The sequence below is a fragment of the Myotis lucifugus genome, unplaced genomic scaffold, assembly GCF_000147115.1.
Source record: "Myotis lucifugus unplaced genomic scaffold, Myoluc2.0 scaffold_465, whole genome shotgun sequence".
Classification (NCBI taxonomy): Eukaryota; Metazoa; Chordata; class Mammalia; order Chiroptera; family Vespertilionidae; genus Myotis; species Myotis lucifugus.
This window is the reverse complement of record NW_005871513.1, coordinates 692,263-702,761: the sequence shown is the minus strand read 5'-3', so window position 1 is coordinate 702,761 and position 10,499 is coordinate 692,263. Positions and strand designations below refer to the sequence as shown.

Below are 10,499 nucleotides of genomic sequence, written 5' to 3'. Positions count from 1 at the left end.
GCTGGGCTTCCCACAAGACTGAACGGGTCTGGAAAAAGCAAGTCCTTCCCTTGGCTCTCTGGACAGGGTGCATGGGACCCCACAGACACCAGGGACCAAAGACCAGGGGGCAAGGTCACAGAGACCCGGTGTTCCTCAGGTTTCTGAGTTCCCACAAAGAAGTCTGGCCGCCACCCTGTGCCTGGCAAGGCTGCAAGCTCGCACTGTGCCTGCGTGCACCCGGAGCTGGGATTTCCCGTGTTTTCTGCTCATGCTCCCTCCATCTGGTCCTGAGCTGCAGGTAGTTTTGGTCCCTGTCCTCCTTGTGTTCAACATCCATAGAAATACTGACAACTGCCACACAGGACTGTCTGTCCTCAGGACACTATCACCTTTTGGATCTGAGTTTGCTCCTCCCTCATCCTCTGTCAACCAGAGTTCACTGGCCTCTGGAAGGGCAGGTGCAGAAGGGTGGTGGGTCTCCTGTCCCGCCCTTAAGGGCCCAGGTCAGGATAAGTTTAGTTACTCAACTAAGAGCCTGCAGGACAGCACCTTAAGAACCCAAACAGGAAAGGCACCAGGGTCCTGCCTGTGATAGGCACGTCCCAGGAGTGGGGGTGGGGTGCGAGGGGCCCTTGGCTCCTCCCATATGCTCCTCCCATACCGCACACAGCCGCCAGCAGGGGTGAGGGCTCATCAGGGTGATAGAGTTGCCCATCAGCACCCACTGAGAGACTGGGGGGGGGGCGGGGGCAGGGGGCCAGTCAGAAACAAACAGCACCCCCAGAGGGCGGTGCTCTCCAGGCAGAGAGTCCAGCAGAGGGCCGGTGGCTGCCGGGAAGGGGCCTGTGGAGCCCCAGCTAACGCTCCTCTCAGATTAGAGAGGTATGTGGGCTGGAACCTAAACACAGGATGTGAAGTCCAGAGGAAAAGGACAGGAGGGGGAGGGGCGGAAAGGAAAGAGAGGGCCAGACCCGGTCAGTTCCAGTACCATTAACCCCTTCAGGGCCAGGCCAACTGAAAGCCTTTGAACTACCAAACCCCACCAGCCCGCTCACTGCGCCCTGCCTGCTGCTGGGCTGAGTGCGGGGTGCAATGCAGTGGCCCAGAGACAGACCCTCCTCCACGGGAGGCAGCCGGAGGGCCAAGGGTCAGAGGGCACCACAGACAATACTTAGACCCCGTCTAAGGCGAAAGGAGGGGACTTTGGGGACCAACGGCTCTAGGTGAGGGACTTCACAGCCAGGCCCTCCCAGGCCAAGGTCAGGCAGCTGATTGCTCTGCCCCAGACGTGGACGGAGCTGTGGAAAGGACAGGGCAGGATAAAACGTCTCCTCCCTGCTGGCAAGAGAAAAGCCACCTCCTGGGCTGGGAGAAGGGTGCCAAGAAGGACAAGGAAAGAAGGCAGGGGACACCCTCAGAAGCCCAGCAACTGCCTAACCCCCCCCCCCCCCCCCCGCCGTGGAGGAAGCTCTGGCAACTCTGACTGGGGGTGGGGGAGGACCACCTCAAGTGGTCATTAAAAATGCCAGCTCCGGCCCGGCCAGCGTGGCTCAGTGGTTGAGCGTTGACCTATGAACCAGGAGGTTACAGTTCAATTCCCGGGCAGGGCACATGCCGGGGTTGTGGGCTCAGTCCCTGGGTGTGGGACATGCAGAAGGCAGCGGATCAATGATTCTCTCTCATCATCCATGTTTCTCTCTCTCCCTCTCCATTGCTCTCTGAAATCAATAAAAACATATTTTTTAAAAATGCCAGGTCCCACCTCTCCAGAGATCAGATACCAGAGTTAGAGAAGCACCACTCTGGAAGATGCCTCCAAAGGATGACACCCTTTTCCAAGCCTGTCTCCGTCTGTGTCCCATGGTGACAGCTACGAGGGGCCCCTGGCCTCTGACCAGTGGGAATGGAGATTTTCCCTCCAGCACACCCCCCGGCAGCAGGGCCTGGGCCTCAGTCCAGTGCTTTTCTCAAAGCCCATCCCACAGATGGAAATTCTGAGGCCTCAAGTGTCAGAAGGACTGGCCCAAAACTCAGAGCACAACAGTGGAGTGGGGATGGGGGGACAGCAGCCCCAGGACCAAGGGCCCCAGCCAGCCCCCACTCACCTCGGCCTTATACATGCGGATGAGACCCTGGTTCACTTTGGACCAGGTGGGGACAGCGCTGATGTTCCACAACTGGTTGGAGTGCTCGGCAAAGGGGCCCGTCTTCATCTGGAAAAGAGAGTCCACAGCTGGAAAGGTGGGCCACCTGGGAGCCCATGCCCTGCTCCCCTATGGCAAGGTCAAGCATGCATACACAGATGCACAGATGCACAGATGCAGGCACTCACACACACATGCACACGCACACATGGGCACCAGGCCACAGCAACTGCCTGTGGGGCACACACACCTACAGGCACACTAACTGACAGACAGGGTCCCTCTTGGCCTGCAAGACCCACTGGGAAAACATAATCCCTAGTCAACCTCTTTCTTCCACAGCCACAAAAAGGGAGGGGTCTGATTCCCAACACCCACCAAACCCAGCAGCCTCAGAAAAACAAAATCTCCACCCAAACTCCCCAGGGCCTCAGGGTGCCTCTGCCAGCATGGGGACCCACTCCCACCAGCCTGGACCCCCACTTCCCCAGCCCAGCCCCCCACACAGGGTGGGCTCTGCACTGGGCACCTGGCCTGCGCCTGCCACTGGCAGAGCTAGGAGAGCCCAGGGAGGGGTGGGTAGGAGGAGGGCCAAGCTGGGTAAGACCAAACCCAGGCACCAACTGCAGAGGGGGAGTAAGGGCACCTGCTGCAGATCCAGGAGGAAGGTCTGTTTAGAAAACCGGCCCGACCTGGCCAGGAAGTATGAAAGGGAGGGCAACCACACCAGCAAGGGACAGGCAGGAGGAGCAGGACAGCTCCATTCCGGTCCCTCCTCTGGCCAAAAAGCTGGCCTCTGGGAAGGAAGAAACCGTATCAAGCAGCATGGTCATGGAGTTCTCGGGGCATCAGACACCACAGCGCTGGGCCTGGGAAGTGTGTGTGCTGGAGTGTGCCCCTCAGCACGAGGCCAGCACGTTGGCATTTAACAAGCAAGCAGGTCAGTCCCCTCAGCACTGCCCCCTCCTTGGCAGAGAAGCAGCATGGATGCTGGGGGAACAGGGCTTCAGAAGAAAGAGTTTAAAAAGCAAAGAGGCTAAGCTGGCAAGGAAGCGCAGACTTGGACCCCGAGTGTGTGGAAGATTCCAGAAGAGGCTGTGCGTGGAGGTGGGGCTGAGGGAGAGCTATTCTGGGGAGGAAGGAGGGTCCAAAGCTCTCTCTGCATATTGGGCATCACAGAATAAAGACCCAAGAGCACATCACCACCCCAGCCCTGCCCTTGGCTGTGGTCTCTGCCAGGTGACCCCACAGGCCTTTCCACTTCTTTAGTAAGGGCAACTCTACAAAACTGTCATCTCTCTCTCCTGACCCAAGTCCCCCAAAAGCCTGTCTCAACCCCCAAATTCAGTACAACAGGCTCCTTCCTCCAACAGTGAGGCCGCAGCCCAAGGCATTAGACCAGTGGTTCTCAACCTTCCTAATGCCGTGACCCTTTAATACAGTTCCTCATGTTGTGGTGACCCCCAACCATAAAACTACTTTCATTGCTACTTCATAACTGTAATGTTGCTACTGTTACGAATCGTCATGTAAATATCTGATATGCAAGATGTATTTTCATTGTTACAAATTGAACATAATTAAAGCATAGTGATTAATCACAAAACAATATGTAATTATATATGTGTTTTCCGATGGTCTTAGGCGACCCCTGTGAAAGGGTCGTTTGACCCCCAAAGGGGTCGCGACCCACAGGTTGAGAACCGCTGCATTAGAGACAAAATCCACCCTGGTGCCCACAGGGCTTCTCCTGGGCCAGTCCCTTCACCCGGAATCTTCCCCCTCCTCTATCTGAGGGGGTAGCCAGGAGCCCCAGCCTGCAGGAGCCTGGCCTTCAGGGATCTTGGTTCCAACTGTCCCACTCAAGCAGGCTCCACCCCAACCTTCACCCCCTTGGCCCCGCCCCCTCCGCAGGCTCTCTGCCCTTGGGGACGGGGCTGGGCTCCAGGCCTCTCTTGCATACCTCCCTCCAGGACCTGAGCTCAGGGACACCGGAGCGGGGACCACGTTCACTCTGGTCAGGTGCCATGAGCACACCATCAGGAGGACCCTGCTGCTACCCTGTGGTTTCGTCCCACAGCAGCTCCAGGGGCCTGCTCAGCAGGGCGCTCAGGCTCTGCCTCCTGGGCCAGCCTCACCCTCAGGGCATGGGCAAGGGCCCCGAGGTCTCTGGCCTGGCCTGCTGCAGAGCCAGGGGGGCCGAGCTCCAGAGCCCCAGTGGCCCTGACTCCCCCGGGAAAAAGCCAGAGCTGCCTCCCAAGGTCTCCCTAAGTCCTTCAAAAGGAGACTTGCAACTCTGGGAAAGGAAAACAGATGAGGGGGAAGGAATGGGGCAAGAAGACAAAAAAAACTAGCTCCTTCTAGCCACAAAGGGAGGAGAGAGCGAGCGAGAACAAGCAAGCCGGCTGCAGGCCCGCAGTGACCCCAGGGGAATCGTGTGAGTCAGAGCAGCCATATTGAGCAGGAAATTACTCACAGACGCTGCGTTCCTGCCTCTCCACTCCCAGGAGAATCGGCCTTTTGTAAATGGTTCCTCTGTCAGTAACCAAGGGGGGATGGGGCGGGGTGGGGGAGGCTCTGCACAGCGCCTTCCTGTCAGCTCCTTCCCTTCCAGCTGAAATCTGATCCCTCCCTTCCCAAAACTCCAAATTTAGAAGCCAGATTGAAACTGAAATTCTTTCCTGCCTGCCCTGCTCTTAAAGGCGCCGGGCGGCATTTCCGACGCCACAGCAGCTCTGCCAGGCGGGTCCCTCTTCTGGGATGCCCAGGGCTAGCAGGGCAGGAAGAGAGCAGCCGGGGGAGAGGCCCGGTTCCATCTCCTACTGGTTTTGTTTCATCTCCAACTGCACCAGCCCCACCGAGGGACGCTGCCCCTTCCGGACAAAGCACACAGAGCCGCACACGGGCTCCTGGTCCCCGCGTGCCAGTGCCAGGCCTCGGGCCTCCCTGTGTCAGGGTGTGCCAGGCCAGATCCCTCACTCATCCATCCTTCAGGGGCTACAAAATGCTGGTCTGAGGTGCAGGGGGTAGGGGTTGGGGTAGCGTCGATGCTGCAATCAGCAGCCAAGCCAGGTGGGTGAAATGGGCCCTCACTGGTCACCTCCGCCCTGGGCACACCCCGGCTAGCATCCAGTGTTTACTACCGTACCCGAGCACCGACCCAACTGAAAACAGGCTATGCAGAGAGGGTTGGAACCTCCGAGAGGTCCCCCTCCCAGTTCAGGCCTCTCCCTGTTAAATGTTAAAACCACCTCCAAGTTTGACATGCCTTTAGCACCACCTAGTGGCCATTGTAGGATTTTTTTCTCTAGCAGAAGAACTGGGTCCCAAACTTTGAGTTTTTATACCAGCATAACCAACCAAACAAACAAAAATACCAAGTTTAACCTGGAGTCAATTCCCATATTCCCTGAAGCTCGGCCTCACCTTCTTCCTTGTTGGTTACTGACAAGGACCCAAGGGATTGGCCCACCACCATGGGGAGCCAAAACAGTTTCGCCCAGTGGTCGCCAACCTCTCGGACTCACAGACCACCAGTGGTCCGAGGACCACCAGCTGGTGACCGCTGCTCCAAACGTTTCCTTAAACCACCGGTCACCAACCTTTCGGACCCGTTGGCAACCGCTGGTTTAGCCTCTTACCCCACGTACACCAAGCCACTGTTCAGCATAACACGTGCACCCCTTCCCCCCCATCCTGCTCCTCCAGCTCCTCCTGCCCCCCCCTCTCCCCCGGGCTCTGCCGACCCTTGCATTCCACTCTGGAGGGAGCAACACGTGACCGGCTCTCAGCAGTGAGCCAGGCTGCCCACCGTCCTGCCGACCTTGGGCGGCTACACTGCTGAAGGCAGCACATCTCTGAGAACGAAGTGGGGCCGCCCAGCCGTCAGTCCGGGTCCATTTGCTGACTTGGAAAAACGTGTCATTCCCCTCTGGCCTCTGGAGTTGGGCAGAAGCCTGAGCTGAATGCTGACCAGGAGGAGCCTGGAGCCCCAGCTGCTTACCCAGGCTTCTCCCCCTCTTCAGGGCGCTCAGAACGGGCAGCCAAGTCAGCAGCCCCACAGGTAGGGGTCCACAGGTGTGCCAGGGACAACCCCGGGGCCAGCAGGCCTGCATGTGAGCATCAGGAAAGAGAGCGGACACAGACCTTCTCCAGCCAGCGAGCCAGGCCCTGTGGAAGCGGGGGGAGGGCAGTACCGGCGGGAAGAATGGCAGGCCCTCCTGGCAGAGGCCCTGAGAGCAATGGGTTCCTGACTTCCACGTGCAGTCACCTGAAAAGTGTGTTTAAATACAGACTTCTGGCTCTCGTCCTCCGAGACTGATTCTGTAAGCTGGGGTGGGGCCCAGGAATGTGCTTTTCTTAAAATCCTCGCCTGAGAAGTGTATTTTTTCCATTCTCTTTTTGTTTGGGGGGGTTTTTTTAGACAGAGTGGATGGGGGGTGGAGAACGAGTCACATTGATTGGTTGCCTCTCGCTGGGGATTGAACCTGCAATTAAGGTATGTGCTCTTGACTAGGAATCCAACCGGAGACCCCTTGGTCCGAGGGCCAACGTTCTAACCATTGAGCAAACCAGCCAAGGCAAGGGATGTGCGTTTTAACAAGCTCCCAATGCGATCTTGAGGAAGCAGTCCAAGGCTGCACTGCGGGAGGCCCAGGCCTGCTGGTTTTCACCTGTGGCCCTTCACCTGCCCGTCCTCCGGCCCTGACAGAGACGCATCCCTTCAGAGGAATCTGTCCTGCCGTCCACTCCAGCATCTCTCCAGCTCCTGCAATGGCTTCATCCCACACAGCCGCTCGCACGGAGCTCTACAGACCCTTGGGCCCCGCCTGCAAGATGCCGACACCCCTCACCGTCAGGCCTGCTGCTTCAGTCCCTGAGTCTGCTAGCGAGCGAGTCTTAGTCTCTCGTCTCCTGTAGAAACCCCAGGCGGCCAACTGAGGGGAGGAGATCCTGGATGGTCAGAAGCTGACAACTTTTCAGAGAGGCCTAGTGGGGCTTCCTTTTCAATGACCAGCCTTCCGGGGCCAGCCCTGCCATCTTTGAGCAGCAGTTCTGGCTCCTCTGTCCAAAGCCACCATCTCTGTTTATTCCAGCCTGGAGGCTGCCGTGGGCTTCTCCCTCACCCCCTTCCCCTCACCTCGGTGATGAACAGGATACACTCCAGGAACATGTAGTCCTTGTGATTCTCGTTCACGGCCTTCTCATCGACAAAGTGCCTGGGCTCCAGATACGGGTGATCTGGGAACAGCAAAGAGCCCCGGGGTTCAGAACCAGGTGCTCATGCCACCTTGGCCCACACGGTCCACACCCACCCCAGGGCCACAGTCCTGCCTGTGTGCCCTGAACACTGGACCTCACAGGAGCAATAAATGGCCTGGTGCGTGTGTATGTTCCAGTGGAACAAGCTGCGGCTCTGCTGCTTTCTAACCATGTGGCTCAGTTCCCTCCTCTGTGCAATGGGGACAAGCACAGCACCTCCCTGGTAGGGCTGCTGAGTGCCACCTGGCAATCACAGAGAGCACTCGGCGGTGCCTGCACAGGGGTCCGCTAATGGTTCCCAGGCTCCCTGAGAGGCCTGGGGGATAATCCACCTGAGCACTCAGACAGGGCCTGGCACAGAGCAGTGCCCAGCACATGGCCATTTACTGATATTCACAGGCAGTTCAACCTACGCCGAGACAGTTATCACTGCACTCACCCACTGCTGCTGGCCCAGGGGGAAGCGGGGGTCCACCAGAGCAGGCCCACAGCAAGCGGCCCACTGCCCAGCACCTGGTGGCAGCTCCCTGATGGGCCCCTTGCAGGTGGCTCAATAATGACAGCGGATGACACTGGTCACTGAGTCAAAGAGCCCCTGATTTTCAACATAAAACCCCACAGCTGCTGCCAGGAGCTGGGGCGCATTTCACACCAGTCCATTATGCGCCAGGCGAGGGCCTCTGCTCCAGCCCAGGTCACATTCCATGATCTCGGCGGAACTCTGCCACCGCCTCCGCAGCCTGCCACGCTGGCGTGCAGCAGGTCGGCAGCAAGCAGCCTCCATCGATAGCCAGTCTAATGTGTGCCTTACCAGATGTCACTCTCTGGGCAGGAGAGAAGGCAGGAGGGACGGAGGAGGGTTGGGAGGAGGGACACAGAATGCACTCTGGCGGGGAGGTGTGTGTGGAGGGGTACCTGGCCCCTTCAGTACCTATCAGCTGTGAACTGCCCCAGATGAAGGGCAGAAACTGGAAGTCATCCAGGCCCCACACTCCCTGGCTGCCGGCTGGCTCCATCCTGTATGTTTTCTGGAGTTTCCGCATCACCTCAAGGTACCTGCACCGGAGGGTGGGGAAGAGAGGGGAGGCAGCAAAAGTAAAAGGACAGTCTCAACTCTTCTGCCTCTGGGAACTCAAGGAGGCAGAGATAACCACCTAAGAGTACAACTGGTCTCTATTTCAGTGAAGTCATGCTCAAGTTATCATCAGCTGAGACTCTCAAAATAAAGCAGCTCTATTGTCTTCTCCCACACGCAACCTTCCTTTGGCCCACGAAAGGGGCAAAACACCTCCTAAAAAAAGGGAGTCAGCACCATCGACTCCCGATACTGTGAAGGCCCAGGCAGGAGCCTCAGCTTCTCTAACCTCGGCGGCTGCTGCTGTCAGGGGCTGCGTCCAAACCTCCTTGGAGCTCCTGCATCGCGGCATTGCTGGAGCAGGGCCCAGAATGGACACTGTCAACGCTCTAATGACGGAAACACACCTGCGCTCCCGGGCGGTGGTCTGTGTGGTGAGGGCACAGGTCAGAGCCTGATGCCTGGGCTCACCTGGCTGTGTGACCGCAGGGAAAGACCTGGCTTCTCTGCCTGTGTCCTCACCTATACCAGGGGTCCTCAAACTACGGCCCACGGGCCACATGCGGCCCGCCGAAAACGTTTATCCGGCCCGCTGGGTGTTTTTGCCGCCGCTGTGTGCATAGGACTTTGTTCATAGTTTTTTTTTAAACTATAGTCCGGCCCTTCAACGGTCTGAGGGACAGTGAACTGGCCCCTGTTTAAAAAGTTTGAGGACCCCTGACCTATACAGTGGAAATGACAGTTGCCACATCCTAGGGCGGTGATGGCGAACCTTTTGAGCTTGGCGTGTCAGCATTTTGAAAAACCCTAACTTAACTCTGGGGCCGTGTCACATATAGAAATTTTTTGATATTTGCAACCATAGTAAAACAAAGACTTGTATTTTTGATATTTATTTTATATATTAAAATGCCATTAAACAAAGAAAAATCAACCAAAAAAATGAGTTCGCATGTCACCTCTGAACACGCGTGTCATAGGTTCGCCATCACTGTCCTAGGGTTACTGTGAGAATTAGTCATGTGCTACTGAACGACTGGGACACGTTCTGAGAAATGTGCCATTAAGCAATTCCGTCATTGGGCGACCATCACAGAGAACCCTAGACAAACCATATCTCTCACCCTGCCATCACAGATACACGCAGACAAACCACGTCACTCAGCCTGCCATCAGATACACGTAGACAAACCACGTCACTCAGCCTGCCATCACAGATACACGCAGACAAACCACGTCACTCAGCCTGCCATCACAGATACACGCAGACAAACCACGTCACTCAGCCTGCCATCACAGATACACTAGACAAACCACGTCACTCAGCCTGCCATCACAGATACACGCAGACAAACCACGTCACTCAGCCTGCCATCACAGATACACGCAGACAAACCACGTCACTCAGACTGCCATCACAGATACACGCAGACAAACCACGTCACTCAGCCTGCCATCACAGATACACGTAGACAAACCACGTCACTCAGCCTGCCATCACAGATACAGGAGACAACCTCTCAGCCTGCCATCACAGATATACACTGGACAACCCCCGCCCCTCCCCCTGCCATCCCGGATACCCGTGAAAAAACCACGGCCCTCCGGCTGGTCCCAAAAAAAACTTAAAACAAACCATGCCTTGCCGCGTGGCCCCAGAAAAACCGGAGAAAAAACAGGTCCCTCGCCCTGTCCTCACAAAAACCCGGATAAAAACCTTGCCAATTACGCTCCCATTAAGGGGAACCTGAGGAAAAACGGATCCTTTGCTCTGTGTTTAGAAAAGAAATAAAAAGACCCGTCCGCCAGGTGGCCTTCACTAAAAAATTAGAAAAATTTGACTTTCCCGGTGGTTTTCTATAACTAAAAAACAACGGACCCCACCGGGCCCCCCCATGATCTTCAAAAAACCGGACCTTTGGGGGTTACCGAACCAAAGGGAATGACTGTTTTTCGGGGCAACCAGATACACGAGGAAAAGACTAGGTTCTGCTCCTGTTGTCTTTTGTTTTTTTTTTGCAGGAGAGAGCATTGGA

The 10,499-nt window shown here is 56.7% G+C and overlaps 1 protein-coding gene across 1 annotated transcript in view; it reads right to left on the bottom strand.

Annotated features, from left to right (window-relative positions):
• Nucleotides 1-10,499, bottom strand: part of PTPA (protein phosphatase 2 phosphatase activator) — a 28,496-nt gene that overhangs the window by 3,417 nt on the left and 14,580 nt on the right. The window contains exons 6-8 of the mRNA XM_014445591.2: nt 8,320-8,444; nt 7,267-7,367; nt 2,088-2,195 (exon numbers count right to left, since the gene is read on the bottom strand). Of these exons, the coding sequence (XP_014301077.1) occupies nt 2,088-2,195; nt 7,267-7,367; nt 8,320-8,444 (334 nt within the window). The remainder of the gene's footprint in view (nt 1-2,087; nt 2,196-7,266; nt 7,368-8,319; nt 8,445-10,499) is intronic.